The 24,854-nt window shown below is 36.5% G+C and overlaps 1 protein-coding gene across 1 annotated transcript in view; it reads left to right on the top strand.

Annotated features, from left to right (window-relative positions):
- Tsp74F (Tetraspanin 74F) overlaps positions 1-24,854 on the top strand; it is a 34,441-nt gene that overhangs the window by 5,689 nt on the left and 3,898 nt on the right. Inside the window, exons 2-3 of the mRNA XM_089631667.1 lie at positions 21,926-22,014; positions 23,008-23,199. Of these exons, the coding sequence (XP_089487793.1) occupies positions 21,937-22,014; positions 23,008-23,199 (270 nt within the window). The 5' untranslated portion in view covers positions 21,926-21,936. The remainder of the gene's footprint in view (positions 1-21,925; positions 22,015-23,007; positions 23,200-24,854) is intronic.

The raw sequence follows: 24,854 nt of genomic DNA, 5'->3' as shown, positions 1-24,854 counted from the left end.
ATTTTGTTCTTCTCGAGGTATGTGAGCAGTTTGTCGTTGATCACTCGTTCCATCACTTTGGACAGAACTGATGTGATCGCTATGGGGCGGTAGTTGGCCGGGTTGGAGCGGTCACCTTTCTTGGGAATAGGGTGAATTACCGCTTTTTTCCAACCAGAGGGCACAGTGCCACACTTCAGGGACATTTTGAAGAGCTTTGTCAAAACTGGAACTATTTCCGCAGCACACCTCTGCAATACCAGGGCAGGTATTCCATCAGGTCCACTAGCTTTGTTAACATCGAGCCCCCGTATGACGTGGAGTACATCCCGATGCCGGATCCTCAGCTTTTTCATATAGAAGCCGCAGTGAGGAACCGACGGCGGAACAGCACCCCCGTCGTCGAGGGTCGAGTTTTCCGCAAACATTTTCCCTAATAAGTTAGCCTTTTCGGTGGCGGTGTTTGCTAGTGAGCCGTCAGGTCTGGTAAGAGGTGGCAAACTGGATTTGCAAAAATTTCGACCTATTGAGCCCGCAAGCGACCAGAATGCTCTGCTGCCATGCGGGCAGGCAGCCAGCTTTTTGCTGATCTGCAGGTCGTGTTCGAATTTTGACCTATTGATGATTCTCTTGCATTCCTTTGCCGATTTGTTGTATGCTGATCTGCTTTCGGGCGTTCGAGATGTGTTGTAGGCTCGGTAAGCCGCGTTTTTTCGTCGAACTGCTTCGGAGCATTGTCGACTGAACCACGGCTTTGAGCCCACACCAGTTTCTTTAGTAGTCGATTGTATGAAGCCATCCATCGCCGAATTGGTGACTTCACCAATCTCCTGGGCACATCTTGAAGGGTCCGAAGTCCGAAAACAAACAGCTGACCACGGAAAAGCATTGAAATGGGCCCGCATACCGAACCAATCTGCTGACCTATAGTGCCACACTTTTCTCCTCAGCCTCTCATTGGTTGGTCTGAGGCTAACGGGGATTGATGTCGTCACTAGGCAGTGGTCAGATGATCCCAGAGGCGCTGTGACGTCAATCTTATAACCGTGTGGCACAGTAGTTAAGAATAGGTCTAACAGATTGGAGCGGTGAGTCTGGACATCAGGAACCCTTGTGGGCTCCTGAACCAATTGCTCTAATCCGTAGCAAATGGCAAAGGATTCCGCCTGTCGGCCAGCCGAGTCCGTTGGGCCTGAGAACTTCAACCATGGTTCGTTATGAACGTTGAAGTCCCCCAGAACAACAAACTCGGCCGAAGGGTAGCGGGGCAAGAGATCATCAATAGTATCGCTCAAATGTTTGAAGAGCTCGGAAGTGTCTGATTCGCTATGGTTCGGTGAGCGGTATAGACATGCGTAGAATCTTGCCGTACTGGCAAGATTGACGCGCACCCATATTACGTCGAATCTGGAGTTTTCCAGACTCAATAGTCGCACACAGTTGACGTCAGCTCGACTATAGAGGCAGACTCCTCCTTTCAGTCGGAATTTGCTTGCCAGGGTAAAGCCCGGGCAGTCCAGATAGGAGGAGTCTGGCGGCTCGGCTATCTGAGTTTCGGATAGGAAAAGAAGGTTGGGACGTTGGGACAAAAGATGGTGATGGACGGAATTTAAATTTGTGTGCAGGCCGCGAATGTTGGCAAAATTTACCAACAGTTTTGGCCCGCACCGGGGACGCCTGCTACTCGCCGCTGTAAAGATGTTAGGTTTGTTTTTATGTATATTCATGATTTTAATTTTTTTGTTTTTTTTTTTTTTTTTTTTTTAAGGGTATGAAGTGAAAGGAAGGTCTGGAATGGAAAGGTATGAGGGGTGGGTAGGAATATGGGGTTCAGGCTGTCCAGGAGTGATGAGCGTTTGGTTCCAGCCCACCCACTGCGGTGCTAGGCGATAGGCTGGGAGAGTCCGGCTGGAGAGGGCATCCAATGCGCCCCAAACGCTGCTGCTGGGTCCCCTCCGGTCACGAACCGGCACAACAGCAGTGGCAGGGTTTTTTCACTCGCTGATGGGGCAGCCCACCCTTAGTCGTGAGCCTGAGGGTCGGGCCCCTGTACTATCGAGCGGCCCGGACAGCGGTAACCGGTTGTAAAGGGTCTCCCTCAACCAGCATCTCCCAACCGGCCCGCCACGCAGAAGGTGGGCCGACGCACCCGCCACCAAGACCTGGGCAAACCTTAACCCATGAACCCGGGCACCCCTGCTAAGTCACCAAACGTAGCGAACCACTTGGGGTGACCTGTGGCGGAGGTGTTGGTCATCCAATAAATGGTTCCCAGGGCGGCGGTACCCATTCCCGCCTACCAAATTGAATATAATACATTAAAAACTTACATATAATATTTGACAACCTTTTTTTAACACCGTTTTTGTTTGAAAACAATTATTAAATCACATGGTGCAATTAGATCGATAAAAAAGAATTTGATGTAATCTAATTTAATCGATTTTTATTTTTTTTATTCTTCCCTTTTTTGTACAAAATATGTATGTTAATTCGTCCAAGCTTTGACTCTCCTGAAACCGGAATTCCTCCTAGTTAAACAGTCTAAATAATTAATTTAATACAAATGTTCAATATGTATATCCTTATTAAATAAATATTTAAAAAATAATAGTAAGTTAAATAGTTTTGTGGGTAAAACGGTTCGGAGAAATTTCTCGCAAATAAAGCAATAAAAGTAAAAGTATATTCGTCAAATTCATTTTTTCTTCCAGAAAAAACTACTATTTTTATATTCATAGAGTCAATTAAAATCAAATCAAAAGAAAATAATAATATTATATTATATAAAATATTATATTTATCAAATTTATTTTATAAAAAATCAAATTTACATTATAATTATGAAATTTACAATATATTTATGAAATTTACATTATATTTATTAAATTTACGTTATATTTACCAATTTCACACTATATTTATCAAATTTACATTATATTTATCAAGCTTATATTATATTTATCAAACTAGCGGACCCGGCGATGCATCGTTATTGCGAATATCTCCATCGGTCGTCGGGACTTCTTTCACCATTCACTGCTGCACATCACAATGTTACTTTTAAAGAAGAAATTCTCTAAATGATAGTGAAAACCCTGTCAAAATCCGTTGAGATTTTATACTATCCTCACTACCTTCAGCCTCACAACATACCCCAATTGGGGATGCCATAGTCTCACTGGCTCCAGACGGTTGGGAGCAGTTGGTATTCGAGACTGACATCCATACAAAAAGGTTAAATAGATGGCGGATGCATAATATTTGTGTAGTGATATTTATCAAGATAATTTAATGCTTCTAATGAGTTTTAACTCTTTTAAAACCCGCATTTTTGGTCATTAGGTGTTGCGATCCGGACGTCTGTGCGATGGCCTTCCTATCCGTAGATTCATTAGGTACATATATGTTACTACGATTGTATCACCGTATGTTCAGTTTACTATTCGCCAAGGCTTATTCAATATGACATGAAGGAAATGCTACCATTACAGGAAGGTATCTTGTAATAACGCAATCACTTTGCAATCCGGAATAACAATATTAAATTGACGGCATTGCTTACTATTGACACACATAAATATTATCTCATGTATATGAACACAGTGGCGCATGGCGTAACGATCGCCTTGTCAATATTGCTACCCGCCGGGGACTTCCGAAGCCGCACGGTGGGCTGAAAATCGGCTCTCATAGACATAGAAACTTGAATCTTCAAGGGTATTTTTTTGGCTAGAAATGGATTCTGCTGATCATTACTATGCTATAAAATGTCGTACGAAGCAATTGCGTGTACAAATGAAGGAGTTATAATTTTTTTAAGAAAAATTTGTATGGCGCTGACATTAAAAATGAGGCTATCTCTGGAATCATAAGGTTGGCCGTTCTATCCTTACACACAGATAATACTACTATTTATTTGTATTTTTTTGACATACTTCATATTGTGGCGCAAGGTGCGATTTTTTTTTTTTAAATCCTTAAGTTGAAAAAACCCTTTTTAATGTTGATGATTCATTTTAATGCTTAAATACTTTACATATGAGTATGCTTTGTCTAGTTTACAATATTTTATTTACACTCCAAGCCAAAAAACTGTGCACAGTGAGCTGAAAATCGCCTTTCATAGACATAGAGACTTGAATTTTCAAGGGTATTTTTTTTGGCTAGAAATGGATTCTGCTGATCATTACTATGCTATAAAATGTCGTACGAAGCAATTGCGTGTACAAATGAAGGAGTTATTATTATTATTATTATTACACGCCCTATTGGGCTTTTACACACCACAAAGTTTAATAGTAGAGTATCACAGTTATTATAGATTCTACAAAATTAAAACAATAAAGTTATAATTTTTTTAAGAAAAATTTGTATGGCGCTGACATTAAAAATGAGGCTATCTCTGGAATCATAAGGTTGACCATTATATCCTTACATACATACTACTATTAATTTGTAACTCTCTCTAACTAATTTGTAAAAAAATTGTAACTCCTTCATTTGTACACGCAATTTCTTCGTACGACATTTTATAGCATAGTAATGATCAGCAGAATCCATTTCTAGCAAAAAAAATGCCCTTGAAAATTCAAGTCTCTATGTCTATGAAAGGCGATTTTCAGCCCACTGTGGGGCGTCCATATTTTATAAAAGTATTTATCTTTTTTTCTATGATGCGGAATTACGTAATTTTTTTGACTCTAAAAAAAAAAATATAATATATATTTCAGTTTGCCTCTAGTATAATGGTTTGCATTAGTAAAATCATAAATATAACAAAAATGAATGATTCATATAAAAAAATATTATTTAAAAATAGTAATGTTTAAATGCAAACACCGGAAAGATAATTTTATCTAGTTTCTAAAACAGAATTTGTTTTTACCGAGAATTTAAAAAATTAGATGTATATAGTGAATTTGAAATATTTAGAAAATATTGCGAACTGAACAAATGTGTTGAACGTACTGAATAAGTTATATAAAAAAATCTAAAATTATGGTGCTTGAATTATTTTTCTTATTGAACAATTGCGGCGATTAACAAAAATTAGGCTTTAAAAAATGACCATATCTCTACTAGGTCTGTGATAGTTCAGTAATTCTGAGCACCACTTAGGTGACTTTTTCAACTGATTAGGACTAAACGTCCTGGCACCCAATTCGCCAGACTAACCTGACGCTATATTCTTTTTATAGGTCACAGCTAGCGACAGTTACCACAAGTAGGTTCAGGTAGGAGGTACAAAAACAGATCGATACCTTTATTTGTATACTGGGAAAGGGAGACACAACTAGCATTTTAATTTACTGTGTAGTTATTAACTTACTGTTATTCTGACTCTTGGTAAGGCTAGCATTACACTTGTAAGTTTTTTCGTAAATTTACGACTTCTAGCCAATGGGCGCATTGGATTTTCAAAATGCAAGATGCCCATTGGCTAGAAGTCGTAAATTTACGAAAAAACTTACAAGTGTAATGCTAGCCTATGGCCCAATTCAAGTATTTGATCTGCTTGGTCGTGCCATGACTTCCTTGGGCGTTCCATAATTCTTCTATCACTCTCCACTCTTTTGTGCATTCGTACTTCATGTCCAAACTTTATCACCGTTATCAATTAACCGTCGCTTTCTTAATATTATCCGTTTCTCTTACATCAGTCTTGCATTCTTTATGTATCTCCATAATTTGACATAGTACGCCTCAGGGATCTCTTTTCTACAGCATTCAGTCTATTTGCATCCTTCCTCTGCAAGTTCCATTCCTCCCTGCCATAAATACAGGGTTTTCCAATAAGAAGTGTTATTTTGATATTCAATCATAAAAGATCAATGGTTTCGTTGCTTGTGTGGCACGTAGCGCCGTCTTGTTGAAAGTAAACGCTGTCCAGATCAATAAAATTCAATTCTAGCCATAAAAAATCATTAATCATCTCTCGATAGTGCAATCCATTCACCGTAACTGTTGCTCCAGCCTCATTTTCGAAAAAGTAAGGTCCAATGACTCCGCCGGACCATAAACCGCACCAAACCAGTCACACGTTGAGGATAGAGAGGCTTTTCAACAATAACTCTTGGGTTTTCCGAGCCCCAGATGCGACAATTTTGCTTGTTGACGAAGCCACCGAGGTGGAAATGGGCCTCATCACTCAAGGTGATTTGAATTTGATTCACTCAAGTGAATTTTTATTAATGACGTAGTTTCTACTTGTCAAATGTCAAAAAATGACAGCTTCAAAAGTAACATCTACCGAAATAGCGGGCTATTCAAAATAACACCTCTTATTGGAAACCCCTGTATAACCTTATGTTTATTTTATTTGTAAGTACGGGATATAAGCAGAGTTTTTTTTATAAATGTACATGTCATAGACACCTTTATCTTCTTTTGTAGGTCAAGAATGCAAAATTTCATCAATTTCGGAATAAAACTGTAGATTTGTATAAAAATCAAATCCACGCCGCCCGCCCTGAATCCGCCGTTCTTCATATAAAAAATAGGTGACCGGGTATCTCATCAAAATGACAGTTCAACACACCTTCAAAAAGTGATATAAAATCATGAAAAGTGGTGAAACAAAAACTAGGTTACATGTGTAAAGAAATCATAAGTGTCAATGGATATTGTTAAATGTCTGTTAAAACGGCTAATTAATTCACATGGTCATACAAATATTTGGCCATTAATAAAACTGTGTATGAACTAGAACATTTTTGAGACTTTCCAGGAATCAGGAAATAACAAAATCAATTTTTTTATTTAACTATTAAAACTATAATGAAAATTTTTCAATAAAGAAAGTTTATTATAATTAGATATTTAATTAGTAATTTATTTAACCTAGTTTTTGTTTCATCACTTTTAATGACTCTATATCACTTTTTAAATGTGTGTTTAGTTGTCATTTTGATGAATTTCTAGTGCCTTTTATAATGTTGAATACATACGTTTGATCAAACTCATTTTGTTTTATAATCTCTTATTTATTAAATGTGTGGTTATTTTATTGCATAAAACAAAGAATCATAATCATTATTTCATGAATATTATTTACTATACGGTCATTACTTAATGTGTATTCATTTTCAGTGCTTAAATCATTTGTTTCTAGTAATGAGGAAATATTGAATAAGCGTACTTTGTATACTATAATATATTATGGATGTTACAATGTCAGCTTGTTCATGCAGTAATTATTATTATTGCGAATCCTAATTTCAAGGTTTTCGGTGTTGGTATTTGCTCTTCCCAATTATTTTGCAAATTAATCACTACATACGGAATCATGCATGAATCTAATTTTGATACGTTTATTATTTTAATTTCAAAATTTAAAATATTGCCGTTAAGAGGAAGCTACAAGCCAAAAATGTGTATATTCTTGGTATACCTTATATCATAGGTAATAGGCATTAAAATCGCTTGACAAACGGAGTCAAGAAACGTTCGATTTCAAGCACAAAACTGTTTATTTATTTATTTGGTAAATAATTTTATAAGAAAGCAAACAAGTTAATCAAGTGAAACTGTCACAGATAATCTTAGCTATAATACTGTATTTTTTTAAAGTTGTTTCCTTTACGCGTTCATATATTGAAAAAAATAATTTTTTAGTAGTTTACATTTATATTTTTTATTGAGTAATTTATTTTTTTATTAGTATTCTACTCAAGCGAAACGATAATTAACAATTTATCTAAAGCATATTTTTGGTATTCATAATGTACACCAATTCGTTAAAAAGATGATTCAAAATAGTGATTTAGCACTAGGCTTCGCTTTAATTCCAAATAACCAAGATTTACAGTAGGTAAAAAAATTTGCAAGGTTTTTTTTATGGATTGTATCCTTCGCTTAATTATCCTTATCCTTCATATGATTGATCCATATACCGTGATTTTTTCGGTATCATTTATTTTAGTTGGTTATCTTTGCACCAACTGAAAGGGTTTCATAATATAATTTGGATAAAATTACACAAATGATACGAAATAGTCCTTGCATCTTTTTGTAGCTGGTTGGAATAATTAATATATATTATGTAGGTAATAAAAAGCATTAATAATTACGTCAAAATACCTAAGTACAAGCTTGAATCAGTACTGTGACACATCTTCGGATCTACCGGATCTGCCCTGATGATGGACACTGCAACGCTGTCCGAAACGTCGGCTAAAGAAGGAGTTAGCGCAACACGGCATAACACCCCAAAAACAAACAACAAAAATGCTTTTGGCCGTGAGAATCTAAAAATTTAACAGCACATATCATGTTTAGGAAGTAACAGGTTTTGTATTTAGTTTTAAAAAAATGAAAACAATAGGAAGATTACCTACATATCGTTTTTCAAAATTTAAACGGTTAAACCTAGCCTCCACTTGCGATTTCTAGTCGCGCGATTGTTAATAATAAAACTCATTGTTTCAAATACAAGTGCACACATTTACGACTAAACAATCGCAGCGATTAAAAAATTGCAACCGGTCCTATTTTCGCTACGACGCACGCGACTGTCACTCTGCCCAAATGAATCACACGGATAGACATGGACAATATGGACAGGCATCTACATACTATAGTTTAGTCGCAGTTCTGAAGCAGCCTCGTTCTGGTCTCTCTTTAAAACACTGCAATTAATTGCAATGAATCTCTCGGAGGTGATGATGGACTAATATTAACAGTAATTGATACCTAGTTAATAATTATAGAAATTGAAAAGTGATCAGTTCTTCATATTAAACAATTACAGGAATATAGTGACCAAAATGTAAGAGAAAAACTGTGGGCTGAAGTTTGTAGTTTTTAATGTTCATTTGTTTTGTTTGGACCACAGACATAGGAATTAATAGACGAGAAGATAATGGCGAGGGGTAAAATCAACTGTTGAAGAACGAAGGGGGTAAGGCTGACTGTGATTCGTCAATAAATCAATCTGACAGTAAATAGGCATCTCGCATTATAATATCACCATTTAGTTCTTAAAAGTAAAATCTGCTTTTGAATGAATAGAAATTTTTACATGGGAGCGCAAATTACTCGCCACGTTATGAACTAATTTGCGAAGTCCAAATTCGGCAAAGTAAGGCAGCTTCTATTTTCAGAGTCGTAGTTAGTTTCAGAGTATTTAGTTAAGACACTTTTACAAATGTTTAATAATTTACTTACCCCAGTAAACAACGATGAGCACACTTGAGAATCGCTACATTGTGATGTGATAGTATATGTTTCTAAAACTGATCCATATAATACGGTGTGAATAAGCTTAAAATAAAGTAAAATAATGCTTACTTATGGAATGTAATACGACAATTGGGTTTATTCTCTTTTTCACATCTATTTTTACAAGTTTTCATATCACAAGTCAACATTTTGCAGTGTTATTTCGTAAAATTAACCGATGATGCCTCGACCATAGTTCGCACAAGAATGATGACGTCACGTTTTCAAATTTCACTTGAGGCCATACGCGAGCCCAGCCGGCTCCAATGGAACCGGTATGGGGAGTGGGGATAATACGCTTTTAATCACTTAGGGCAGGTCTACTAATATTCATATGTCTATGGTTTGGACCAATTATTCCCAACAATTTGTCAAAATTGCCTTTTGTCATTGGATGTATCCATTGACGAAGCGTCCGCCGTTTTTTTTTCTCGGCCGAAGTAAAAGCGCGATCGATCACACAAGTATGAAAATATTTTACTGACATCCATCGGAAAAGTGTTCAAATTCAACAATTTGTAGTAGGTTTAGACAACGAAACCTTGTAGATTTTTTGCAGCAGCGATTTTTCTGGTCGCCGCGACTAGAAATCGCAAGTGGAGGCCAGGCCTTAAGTTCAAAAAGGGTCTCTGCTTAGAACATATTGACGATGTTAACATGCTCCTTGTATATTTATATTTACCAATCTGCTTCCATGTGGGTATGCCTATGTCCATTATGTCATCAGTTGCACGTTGGTGGTTATGCATTGTTGTGTAGGGTTTTTTCTGATATTTCTACATTGTTGGTCACAACTACCTGCTTATCAACAGTGTTACAAATTCAAATAGTTTGGTTCAGCACTGCTTAGGAAATGTTGACATGTTCCTTGTAAAGTCCTATTAAGTGGGTAAGTAAGAACTACCTATACCAATCCATTATGTCATTAGTTGCATAGGTACTGGAATATGCAAGTCGACGGTTGTGCAAATTTCAACATTGTTGCTTACTAGTAATTTTAATTACTCGCATTATAAATTATTGCATGTACGCACACTTCAGGTACCTATTTCTATACCACCTCTTAACATTTGTTTCTTATGAAGTTGCTATTTATGAAAAATATTTTATTTTTATTCTCTGTAGGTACCCTAATGATGACACAGGTTGTGTCGAAACTGGTAGCCGTATGTAAAAAATAATTGGTTTTTATCAATAAAAAAGTTTGAAGAATGTGTAATATGTTTGTTCTACATTGATGTCCATTATTAAATGACAAAACTGTTTAAAAATTCTATAATTATTTTAATTGTTTGACCTGAGAAACCATTTTGCATTTTCAATGCATTTTGAAAATAGGTATTTTGCATTTTGCATTTTAAATGCTTTTCTAAAAACCATTTTGCATTTTGCATTTTCAAATGGAAAAGTTTTGACCCATTTCCATTTTGCATTTCAAATGGTTTTGGCTACCCATTTTGCACATCTCTGATCTTCGAGAGTGTCAACACATTTTTGATGGTCATCTGGAAACTACACATTATAAGACTTTTGTTGTTAACATGTATTTACACCTAAAATCTGTTTTGTAAAATCTAAAGCATACTCACTTTAGAAACATCCTGTAGAACTCGAACTTCAATTTCGTGAACATACAACTGCATCAGTAAGTTGATTACTATGATTCATCGTAAGTTGTTTTTTATTATGTAATCATACGGATTACTATCGGCGTTAGTCAGAATGACGTTGAATATACCTACGTTATAGGTACAACATTCTTAGCATTACTTTGAGAACACCAAAAATGTTAATTTAAAGAAGAAGAAAAAAAATGTTAGTGTTTGGTAGGTCGTGAGTCTATATTTGTTTTGTTGTTGAGAACTATTTCTAATCGAAGAATGATCACAGTCTTCACAGTTTGCACAGTAGAAGTGATATTGTACCTTGGAGGAATAATGGAGACAGTCGAAGGCACACACCACTTCCCCGAACCATGCAATTCTCATTTAAAGAATCTACTTTTTTCTGAAACGTAGCTACTGTTGAATGATTCTAAAAGTCCCCACTGTCATATATACTTACCATAAACGTAAGTGTTCTCATCCAAGGCAGTTAGAATAATGGATACAAATGGTAGTTAATTGTGGTTATAAGGTACATCGGGACAGAATAATATCTGGCCAACAGCAAGCAGTGGCCACTGTGGCCATTGAGGAGTAGGTACGTGAAGGAGGCGGTGTGGCCGGTAGTCAGTTGGCAAGTTTGTTTGGTAGCTGGTCTTGGCTGGTCTGTTGGTTTGGTGTGACACACATCTGACATCGGGCCCGGGGCCGGCCTTGTCACCGGTCGCCAGTCGCCAGTCGCCTAGAAGTCAGTCGTCACTTTCACCTGGCCCAGTGTCGCTCAGTGGCCACGGAGAACGCTGCGCTGGTTTCGCTTTCAGCCAGGCTCTGTCAGATCAGGCTTCTATAACCTACAACACAACAGACAGACTCGGACACTTTATTACACTGCAAGTTCCCAGTTTTTGTTGCTCCCAAAAGTAGACTGAAGAGAATTTTCGTACTAAGGAGGACTTAAGCCTCTTATACTGCCGCGGTAACTAAAAACACTCACTCTGCCATGAGACTCTCAAGGAAGACACTGTGTTTTTATATGTATACCACAGCAGTATAGTCCTAGAGAGTATATTGTCAAACACGGCTACCATCTGGACAGGATTGACTGGGCACGGAACACACAAAAAATGTACAGAACTTGGCTACGTTCAGTGAACAATAAAGTGTTATAATATTTTGCTACAGTTTTTTTTGTAAAAATATATTTAAGGCTTCGCACGAAAAAAAAATTTAAATACATCTTTTTGAATTTCTCAGTCAAAGCAATTCAATTTTTTTTTATTTAAAAAGTCACCACGAAGGTTCAATCGTCAAACTAAAAAAATGTGCATTTAAATACACATTACAGCTATTTGTAGCTGCATAAAATCAACTTTTCGAGATAGAAGAACATTATCATTAAATTCTTAAATCCATGTTATTAACCCAATTAATACGGGAATAGTAATTTTTATGGAATTTATTATTATCTTGATTTCAATGCATGTAAACTACTTAATTAGTGCCTACCTAACAATGGAGTCAAAATCACATTATAGGTAGGTACTAGTAGATATCAACCATAATGAATTATAAACAAATTACTAAATAAAAACAACGTAAATTTTGAACAGTGGTATAGCCCGCTATTCGCTGTTGTATAAGTTTGATAATCGCATTACGCTGGAACACTTTTATTTTTTGCATTAAATCGTCTAAAACCGTAACAAAAACTGTAATGGATTATTGAATCTCGTTCTGCAGAATGAAGCTAGCCAACACAAAACAAAACGGGGATAAAAAATGAACACATTCGTGAAGAGTTCATTTTTCGGGCTAAATACAATAGGCTGACAAATTGAGAATTGAAATTAATTAATGTCTATGGATAACCTAAACAGAGCCCCAACTACTCCCAATGACTCCCTGGGTATCTATCACGATCGACTGATAAAGGTTTTATCGATAATGTCGGTAACTTGTCATCGTTCCCAAGAACGACTGCAGATTGCCAACGAACACACAATGGTTAACAACGACTAAGGACTTGTTGTTCCACAGAATTTGAACAATTCATCAAATTTTAAAATTGATTTTCAAGTTTTGTAAGTTAATAATATTAATGATTGGATAACTTGTATTGCGCCGTTTTTGCGAAAAATCACCTCAAGGGCGCTATATGTAATATATATGTACATATAATTATTTTTTTTATTTAATATTTTTCCTCCGGCTCTCGTAACTTCCTGCTCAGTTGGGCTTCCACTTCTGCAACATGCGCACCATTGGCTACATTACACCCAGATCTGCGCAACTGCCAACTGCTGTATTTGTAAACACTTTCTCGCCGACATACAAGCGAAGGCGGAGGTTGTAGAATGAGCCAGTTGCACGATAATTTATTTTTTCGGTTAGGACAAGAGATTGATGATGAGGTGAGATTTTTACTGTTCAAAAAAGATTTTTAAGGCAGTCACTATTATTTAACCCGTTTTCATCGTATTTTAAAAACTGAAGCAATTTACAAAAATATATGTTTGTATGTTATATAATTGAATTTTGAAATCATTAAAGCAATCTTTGTGACGCTTTAATTTAAACAGATGTCTATCTATTTATGTAAAGAAGAAAGATAGCTGTGTTTTTTTTTTGTTTTAAAAAAATCTTCAGTTTTATTCCGAGATTGATGAATTTTTCACACTTCAAAATAGGAGGAAGGTCACTGTCTACATGAAATTTTTAAAAACCCACCCCCTTTTCTCATCTCTAAGCAGAATATTGATACTTCTTGATGAAATTTTGCACACCTGATGTTAAAAAAACGAGGACAATAACTGTCTCTGATTCTGATTTCGAAAAACTCTGCATAAAGCTCGGGCAACGCCTGGGACTTCAGTTAGTTTGTAAAAGAGTCCACGTTATTTAAAACATGTCGTGATCCCGTATCTCAAAATTAAACACTAAAAAGATGTAGGTAAATAACATCGAGTTAAGTTATTTTAGTTAAGTTAAATAAATCCAACAATAACTAACGTGAAGAACCTAAAATCATCAATTTCACTGTTAGTTTTAAACCCATCCAGTGCTATATTAGTAAAGCTCAACTAATAGTAGTAAAAGTAGTTTTATAAAAATAAATGAAGGCGAATAAAAAAATCAGGCTATTTTCACATTGCGTCGCGATTAGCACACATTTTTGATGTACGTTTAATTTATTATAAACAAATCAGTAGGTGGATATTAAAGAAATAGCATTTCCCAGTTAAGAAATCTAAAAATAATTAAATTTAAGTCAATTATAAATTCACTCCAGTGGCTCATTAGGATTGAATTGACACCGGCATTATTTGGACAAAACTATTGGGAATGGCAAACAGAGGGAATGTAGAATGTTACGTGGTACATATTCCACAAATACCTGAATGCTTTGTATATTGTTGGATAGGACGTAAGATAAGAGAACGAGGCTTGACTTCAAATTCCTACTTTTGAACGTTTTGGAAAGTTTCATAAGGTTTTGCAGGAAGGTTATGTATTGCGTATCGAAGCCAGATTGTATTCACCGCGAAAGAGTAATTTCAAAGACACATACAGCTTCCGCCAAACGAACTGAGCGAACTACGTTCAAACGTCACTGATGTGTTCAATATGGGTGTCACCGAAGCGATTGAGAGTCTAAGGAAAACATAAAAAATATTTATCGCAATATATGTAATACGTAAATAATAGAATAAATAAGAACCCAATAATGCCTTGTGGGCGTGTTTCATGAACCAAATATTTTCCCAATCTAGGTTTAAATTTCCAATACAAAACTGTGATTACGAAATACAAATGGAACGGAGATCTACGATGTCAGGCGAGTGGAAACAAAACCTCCTATATCACAAGGCCGGGACACTGAATCAAATCAGCCTCCTCACTTGTATGGGAACCTCAAAAATTTAATTTTTATGAATTTTTTAAATTAACTTAATTGAATATATATTTTTTTTTTTTTTGCAGAACCTCATACAAGTAATGAGGCTGCTTTGAATGTGTGTCCCGGCCTTGTGATCTAGGAGGTATTGGTGTAAGTGAGAGCAGAGAGACTGAGTGCTGGGTTATTGGGCTAAATGGAACATTTGTTTCCATTCAAATGTTTATGAAAGGCATTTCTAGTATGTAGATAGTTTATAACAAAGTAAGAATTAAAATCTCCTACAGTATCTAGCAGCGATATTTGTTTCTTTATTTGAATACCGCACAAGATTCCCAATTTTCCAGAGCCAGTGGGAGTCCAACCAACTCATCCGTATTCACAACCCCTGTTGTGAATAGGGATGAGGAGGTGAAATATACGGGGAAGAGTAAGGTTGAGAAGAAGAACCTGGGCAATTCACATCTGGTTTCGAACGTTCAATTCTAAATGGCGGTCTTTCACCAGGACCGGACCGATACAGTGACTCCGAAACTATACTCATACCTAAGTGTTACGAAAATTGAAGGATGTACCTACGACATGTGTAGTATATTAACAATTACAGATATATTTTTAATTTTTACATTATTTTAGAAACAAACAGTACATAGACAAAATGAGTGGTAAACAGTTTTCAAGGTGTTATTACAAGTATCGGTACCAATGACATGTTTCTACGAAATATCTGGTGGGTGATTATATACATTTACCGGGCGGGGTTAGTACATACATGCTAGGGATTGATTTGAGGTAAAGATAAAGATAAAGGATATATAGAAATTATTACAAGTATCGGTACCAATGACATGTCTCTACGAAATATCTGGTGGGTGATTATACTGATTATATACATTTACCGGGCGGGGTTAGTACATACATGCTAGGGAATGATTTGAGGTAAAGATAAAGGATATATAGAAATTATTACAAGTATCGGTACCAATGACATGTCTCTACGAAATATCTGGTGGGTGATTATACTGATTATATACATTTACCGGGCGGGGTTAGTACATACATGCTAGGGAATGATTTGAGGTAAAGATAAAGATAAAGATAAAGGATATACAGAAATTATTACAAGTATTGGTACCAATGACATGTCTCTACGAAATATCTGGAGGGTGATTATGTAAATTTGTCGGGCGGGGTTAGTACATACATGCTAGGGAATGATTTGAGGTAAAGATAAAGATAAAGGATATATAAAAAGTATGTAGTTTGGTGTGTAATAATTTGTAATATTTAGCGTTCTACGTACTTTAATTTTCGTAAATACTTCGTAGGTACGAATATGGTTTGAAGGCATGATGATTCGTAGATTACATTCCAAGAAAATACAAGAATGTTATTTGCGGCATCTCTTTAATTATTATTTATTCTATTTTAATGTGATCTAAATAATAAGTTGTGGTTAGTAGAGATGCCAAAAAACTTATATAAAAATTAATAACTAAAAATTCCCCCCTCCCCTCTTGCAATCCGCACGATCCAACCTCCCCCCCCAGGGTCGAACCTCCCCCCCAGGGTCAAACCTAGGGTCCCCTTTAATGTCGAACCCCTTCCCCGCGTGAATGCTATAGCTACCTTACTGACACACATCCCTAACTACCTGAATTTAGGCCTCCAAAGTAAACCTTACTACGAAACCACATATCACAAAGAAGTCTTCAACTCAATAAATTATTATTTATTGTCCATTGTTTAAGCTTCCACCAAACAGCATTAATTGAGTTCTCAACATTAAACTTGAGGCCAGGGCATCAAATTAAACGTCAAAAACACAGTACATAAAATAAGCGGATTTCCGTTTGTTGAACGTTAAACATTACAATAACATTTAGATATTTTAAAACAAAGGCGGATTCTATTTCTGGGCAAATATGAGGTCATTCTCGCTGTAAAGGTAATCTCTCGCAACAATCCGGAATAAGGCCTTCTCGTGAAAAGTGAAAACATGTACAAGCTTTACCAGACCAACTCTTATTATTTATTGTAATAATATATGACTGAGATCGTTGTGCTTCATTCATTCATCTTGTCATAGCTTTCTTATTTTTTGTTTGATGCCAGTGTCGAGCGGATTACTTAAAAAAATACTTTAGTGTTGTGTAATTTAATCATATGTAATGCGGCCAAAAAGTATATCTAGGTAACGTAGTTAAAACGTGATATAAATATATAGCATATAGGTAATAGGTAGTGAGTAAGATATATTACTCATGAACGATAGCGAATCGTAAGTTGGATTAGTAGAGGAAGAAAGATACTGAAATGAGGTCATGCGTGACTAGAGAAGTCAAATGACAAATAATCTGCATTAGAGTTAGGTACCTACTTATGTACCTACGTCGCCGTGATGAAACCAAACACATTCCATGGTGAGAACTACGCAGGTGCTTACTTTAATAGCAAGTCATCAGACCTAGAAGAGAGGAAGAAGTGATTTCAGTGGGTAGCTACCTTTAGACCGGTGGTCTCCAAACTAAATAAGTATGATGCAACTTGACAATCAGCAGTCGATTAAAGGAGAAACTATTTTATTTGAATACCAAATTTTTTTGTATCTTCAAAATTTACGATGGTAAAAGTTATCAAGTTTTAGAGCAGAGGTCGTTTTTTTAGTTCCTTGCGCATTTTTTAATCATATTTTTCTTCAACGCCCCCGTTCCCTTTATAAACAACATTTCATCGCTTACCCTATAAAACGGAAACGATTCAAAATTATTACAATTATTATAAATTGCACGAAATGTAGATCTCAACAAAAAAGCGCTGGATGATCTACATTGTTTATAACAAAGTAAGTGCATTTAATTCTTGATCGCGGCACAAGTGGCTTAAATCGCCCAGTGGAGGGCGATATTGTTAAAATTGGAACCACTGCCGTAGAGTGAATGACATTTCGGGAAAATTATTTATTTTCATCGGTTTACGCTTTTCTACGTGATTTAATTTTTGGTAATATTAATCTCAATTTGGGAGGCGGGAATGGGTACCGCTGCCCGGGAACCATTTATTGGATAACTAACACCCCTGCCAAAGGTTAGTCTAAGTCGTTGGCTACATTTGATCACTGAGCAGGGGTGCCCGGGTTCATGGGGTAAAGATTGTCTAGGTCTTGGCGGGCCGGATTTGGAGAGACTAGTTGAGGGATATATTTTTACCTGTCCAGCAGGACTCTCGACCCATCTCCTTGCACCGCAGTGGGAGGGATGGATTCAAACGTCCGTCACTCCTGGACCTCCAGATTCCTATCCACCCCTACATTCTTTCCCTTCCCAGAACTTCCTATTCTTCCTAGCCCTAAAAAGATCCCCCATACAGCGTCCCCAAAGGTGATATAGGCCCTGAGGTAAAAACAACATCTGCAGTCCCAATTGCCCGGAGCCAATGGGATTTTGGTTTCCCGAATTTCGGGAATATTTTTAGGTTGATGGAAGTGAAACAGGAAAGAAAAATGAAGGTTTTGACTGTTATATCAGTTATCTGGTTAATATTAGATGTTGAATGGTGGTTTACCAGGGCGATACTTAGAAGTGTGTTCTACATTGAAACGATTTGAAAATGATGCACTTTCTTGTAATTTATTTTCATTTTACTGGTACCTATATTAGAAAACATCAAATATAATTATTTATTGATAGACTTTCATTGACTTAGTCTTGGCGGAGTTTTTAATCCACAAACTCTAGAAATTAATTCAATCTTCAAGCTTTTAAGAAAATCGATATAAAAAAATAATTTACTCCGGATACCATCATTATCACTCGTTCACGTAGGCCAATATTGTGATATAAATCTTCGAATTATATATAGTTTTTTAAATATCGTCGCGTACTACCAGTACCTCGCGATCAACAGTTTGGCTATCACTGCCATAGGTTAAATTAAAAATCGAAGAAGAGAAACTTTAGTTTTTTATATTGATATAAAACGGTTTGTAAAAATGTACCTACCTACCAACATCCATTAAAACCATAACGGAATGTGTTTTTATTATGAAGAACATAAAAATGCCCGCAGAGGGGCGATGTACAAACATCTAACGTGAAACGAATAACAATTGCATAACGTCTTTGGAAATTATGTGCTTATGGTACATACTGTTATTATCTTTTGTCTACTGGTTACCACTGTATTTCTTAAACGGTGAATCTAAACCACTTTACTGTCGACGCAACTACTTTCTGCTCACAGCGTCATTTCCATCATGAACTATGGATCATTGAAATGTCAGTAATCGCAAATCGCAAAAATAATAAAAATAAATAATGGTTGTTTTTCACTATCGATTTAAAAAAGAAGTTTGTTCGTTGGTTCCTCCCTCGGCCGCCTGAAAAGTTAAGTTTGTCAAGCGGTAACTTGGGTAAAAAGTATTTATAAATGTCGAAAAAAATCATCAGCACACTCTATTGCATGTCATATTAAATATAAAGAAAAAAAAAACAATTTCATAACATGTTAAATAGTGTTGAGTCATATTTTAATGACAAGATAATTTTTATTACGCCTCTTTAATTAGTAAAAAAATATTTATGTTTTGGAAATGGATGAATTTTTGTCATTAGTGAAATAATTAGGCTGGCCGCTAATTACATGTTATTATTTATTATTTGAGGTGGGGTGTTATAAAACATGGTTTTGCTTACCTAAAGGCGCTTCCCATTATGGATGTAAACGGTGTCCGGAAACTGGTAGTACAAAGTACAAGTAGGAAATTGATGAATCTACATCACATTTGGAGTAGATTTTGAGGTGTAACTTTTTTTGTTTTCAGCTTTTGTTTCGAGTAAATTTCGAAATTGGAATGTCCAAAGTTGGATTTTTTGGGTCCCAAAAGTTATTTAATCCTTTAGTGACCAGAAAAAGATTAAAAAGTAAAAAAAAACGAAATGCTCAAATCGAAAAAATGTAGAATTTAGATTAGGACACCTTGCCAACGGACAAACATGTTTTTTAAATCTGACGGATTTTTTTTATCGTTAGAAACTTTGTTCAAATTTTTTTCCGAACTTTACAACTATTTTTAAATATTTGATGTGACCAAAAGATATTTCCGATCTATTTTATACATAGCTTTTTTGTCTACCCACGGGTGAAGCCTTGTATTCAGGTTTTTTTTGCAAAGAGAAATTTTACTTTGCCTGTAAATCAATACTAAAAAATGTGGAGTCGAAATATATGGGAAAATAAAATAATATGCAAACGAGTGCCTATTATATGTATAACATTTTTCTCTATATTTCCCTATTTTCTAAATTTGAACTGATTGTGTGAATAATTCAGACAAACGATAAACTAGGTACCTACTTACCTATAATATCATACTAACATATTTTCAAAATTGGAACTGATTAGTCAAGATTTCAGATTATCACGTGATTTTTCACTGGGATAGTAAAATTATAAAGTCCGTTAAATATGCCGCATTATCCGCAACATTGCTCCTCGAGTTTCGCGACCATTCCCCCGTATTTTACTCCGTCCAAAACAGGTTCTTGGCATCCGTTTTGAACTTCGCAGGACTCATTGTGTGACTGAGGAAATACCTGTGCGTACCGCTGATAGCTCCGTCATAACCTATCTCTCTCTTTCTCACAATCGATGATGATGCGTGTATCAGAAAGAGATGTTACAAAGTTACTCTGGCCGGCAAGACCATACTTGCGTAGAACCTATGGTACATGTGTTGATTGTTTGAAATACAGAAGTTATTTTTAAAAACTACGTGTTATCAAGCAAAGATAATGATTTTTTCTCTCGTGAGAATGGGAATGTAGTGTTCACATCCTTGAAACGATGTTTATATGTTATGCAGAATACGCTATGTATCATGTACTTGCTAACACTCGAATTATGACTGTTGTGCTGTCTAATGCTGCGTATAGACAGGAGAATAAACTAAAATTAAATTAGGCGAAAGGAACGAAGTCACCGCAAGCAACGTTTCATGCCATTTGCGGTTGCTTTGTTCCTTTTCCATAAGTCTGAACTGAAGTCCAACTGCCGAACTGAACAATTCAACTTATGGGAAAGATACGAAGCAACTGCAAATGGCGCGAAACGCCGCTTGCAGTTGATTCGTTCCTTTCCCGTAATTCGTGGCTCGGTTCGCGTTTAAGTTCGCAAATATATACGTACGATAAGCCATTAGATATCAACAAGTTGTTGAACAACTGGCGTGACCTCACTTTTGCTTTTTTGATGAGTTACTTCTTATGCTACGTATACATACGCGAGCCGAACTGCCGAGCTGAACCTCAACTTATGGGGAAGGAACGAAGTAAACGCAAATGGCGCGAAGTTAGTGGTTTATTTATGGGCGCGAAACGCCGCTTGCAGTTGCTTCGTTCCTTTCCAATAATTCGTGGGTCGGCTCGCATTTCGGTTCGCAAATTTATACGTACCATTATAGGAGTTAGTACCCTCAAAAAATCATTAAAATTGCCTCGTTTGAACGCTATCAACAGACATTCAGTATACAAATTAAACAGTGTATTTTTAAAAATTCATCACGTATATTTTCTAATACAGTTGGTAAAAAAATCGGTCCAGTTTTGGAGGAAAAAACAGGGGAATACAAAACCTTGGTTTTGACGATTTTATTTAGGTATAATCAGCCGAGGTGTAGTTGTCCCTTTCGCTCAGAATTCGCGAAGGTAACAGCGACAGTGACAGCAACAGTTTTGTAAAATACTTATATTTCAAATTTCTCAGCGCCCGCATTTCCTCTTAAATCCACTCAGCCAAACGCATCGCATTGGTGTTGTGGATTTTGCCCAACCTCCGGGAATATTTACTTTTAACTAGTGGACCTGTCTTGGTTGGGCGCTTCCAACTTCTTCAAACCATTCACAACTGTACCACAATATTACTGTTAGAAAACAACATTACATCGATTTAATTCGACTCCGTTTAATTCTATCCGGCGTCCTTGACTTATCCTACCATTCAAACCACTCATGGCACTAATAAGAACAAAAATTGAAATTTTAAGAGATATCAGTCGACTAGTTTTCGATTTTTTTGAGATTATTCATGTTGTTACAAACTCGAAAGTTTCGGTATATTTTTTATCATTTATCCAAATTTCAACATAGTAAAGTGAATATAACCCTATCAAAAAGTTATTGTAGTCTACATTCTGTAGTTTTAAAAAAAAACTGTTTTTTTCTTCTAGTAAACCTAAAAATGGGATTTGGACAAGAGATGGACGGCTGCGGCCGTTGCATGAAGTATGGACTCTTCGTGGCCAACATTATGACATTTGTAAGTAAAAAAAAAATAATATAGAATAGGAATTTGTTAGGGACCGAAGCACCATCAAACAAATAAATATGAGTTATTTAAAAAAATATTCATACTGGAAGCTCTGGCCAAAATAATTCCTCTCAGGGCCTGTGTCATCTTTGGGGACGCTTTATGGAGAGTATTTTTAGGGAAGGAAGGAGAGGAAGTTCTGGCTAGGAAAAAGGCATGAGGGGTGGGTAGGTATCTGTGGGTCAGTGTGTCCAGGAGTGATGGACGTATGAAACCATCCCAACCACTGCGGTGCAAGGCTATGTTCAAATGCTGGAGAGGTCATAGGAACTGGCCTGCCACGCATCTGGTGGGCAGACGCATCGGCCACCAAAACCCGGACAATCCCCACCACATGAACCCAGGCACCAGGGGCGGTTCCTTGGTATGTGCATTTGTGCATTGCACTGGTTGTCTTCAGTCTTCAAATAACAACTTACAACGACATCTGTGTCCCAGTCATCGATGTATGAAATTACGCTCCAGTCGTAATTCCCGCTAGGCCGTGCATACCCCTATATGCACAGAACCATGATTTACCATACTACTGAAACAGCATCGGGCGGTATCGAGACAGCCCGACCTTTTACTCTCGAGCGACCGTTTGGCGACCTTCTGGTCTACCACATCCACGTCAAGATTGCTAATTCGTGGTGAATTCCCCAAATAGCGGGGAATTTCTAAGATTTTTCAAGAATTGGTTGTTTTGCGGGGAGAACCTTTTTGTGGGGAAATTGTGGCGATTCTGGGCATTTCTTGATTATTCAACCGTATTGAAAAATTATAATTAAAATAATTGAGAGAACATGCTGTATATTACGTTTTCGTTTGCAGCAAATTTTCAAAAAACTCAATCGAAAGAGAATATCTATAAAAGTTCGAAAGTCGTTATTGATAAAACATACAAAAAAACTGCATTGGAGTTACTTATTATAAGATGTATATATTATTTAATATTTTCAGGTTGGTGGATTACTGGTGTTCTCCGTGGGACTATGGATGCTGATCGACAGAATGTACATAAACGAATTGCTAGGAACAAATCTCTTCCAAGGCTCCATATATGTGCTGGTGGCCACTGGGGCCCTTATCACCATCATCTCCTTCTTCGGCTGCATGGGAGCTGCCAAAGAGGTCAAGTGTCTGCTGTTGTCTGTGAGTCTTCATTTACAAGAAAATACCCCATAATAGCATGATTAACATGATTGCTGCTTTGACTTTCTACACTCGAAACCTGATAAACAATGGTGAGAAACAAAATGTTATATATTGTTTTATAATATATTGTTGGTCTGCCACTTAAAATTCGTCTAATGGTTTCTTCCGGCCTTTACAAGTCTCAAAAAATTGTTCCTTAGGGGCCGTTCAAGTATTATGTAAGCACTATAGGGGGGCAGGGGGGTCTTTGCTTTGCTTATTTTTGATGACATGGGGGGGTGGGGGGGGGGGGGGTCGAGATAGTGATTACGTCAGCACTGCTCAGCAGTAGTTATTTTTTTTTTACACATTGGCAACCCACACATTGTCTATGTTTGAAAACCGAATACATATTCCGGGATTCCCACAAATAATTAATACGTTTAGGTACTCGCTTAAAAAACAGAATACATTAACAGAAAAATGCATATAGGTACCAATTTTTACGTAAGCATCGGAGAGGGGGGGGGGGGTAAGAGCTTTGTTTCCTTTGGTGACAAGGGGGAAGAGGGGGTAAATAATTGTAATAAATCTGCTTACGTAATACTTGAACGGCCCCTTAAGTGCTTGTTTGTTATCAATAATACTGTAAGTAACTAACTAAGTACCTATTGTTATTACATAAGTGTTTTTTGATTTTAATAAAAATATAAGCAAGTACCCAATATTATCAAATAATTATCAATGTAACAATGGTAGGTTGTAGACATAAATCTTTTTTTAATTTAATTTTTACAATTTAAAGATAAACATCCCAAAGTAAGAATATTTAGGGTTGAAATTTTATCAAAATGTATTTGGTAATTATTTTTAGGTAAGTTAACGAGTCCCAGCGAGAGCTCGTACGGATGTCATCGACGTTTGTCCTCTTTCTACTCATACGTCTTGTTTGAAAATTAAAAAGAAATAATATACTGTAACTATAATGTAATATAGAATCTCTCGCTGGGACTAGCATAGGTACCGACCTATATATTATCTATATCAGTCTTTCTCAAAGTGGTTGATAACGCCCCCTTGTTGGCGCTGGTGTCTTTCAGGGGGGCAGTAGAAGGATCACAAAAAAATAGGGGGGCGTTAAGGAAATCTGGAGGAGCGACAGCAGAAAAATTGTATCTATAAAATTTTTCCCACGGAATCTAGCTGAATTAAATAATAATAATAGTTGGTTTTGGTTCCTTATAACTAGACATCGGATTATATGCATTTGCATATTTGCATATGCAAATGCATATAACTCTCTAATTACGACGTTAATGCATATTTCAGCCTTTTTTCCCGAATCGTGCATATTTCGTTTAATAGCGGGAGGTATCATCTACGTATAGGGAGCTAGGTGACGATGACGCGTAGGGCACGAGCTAAATTGATTTCCTCTACACCAATAAATTGATTTCCTCTACACCAATAAATTGATTTCCTCTACAAAAAAAGTGTTTTTAAAAGCACCGTCACGTGTGCAGTCTTATAAAGAGCAATTGCCAAATCTAGCATTGCCGCCAGAACACATAATTACTCGATGGGGTTCTTGGCTAAAGTCAGTATTATTCTATGCTGAAAATTTTGAGGCCGTAAAACAAGTAGTTGGGCAATTTGACAGTTCTGAGGCCATT

This window comes from Hesperophylax consimilis, chromosome 5 (genome assembly GCF_061612785.1).
Source record: "Hesperophylax consimilis isolate HC1 chromosome 5, BYU_Hcon_1.0, whole genome shotgun sequence".
In the NCBI taxonomy this organism is placed as follows: domain Eukaryota; kingdom Metazoa; phylum Arthropoda; class Insecta; order Trichoptera; family Limnephilidae; genus Hesperophylax; species Hesperophylax consimilis.
This window is presented reverse-complemented; position numbering and strand designations above follow the sequence as displayed.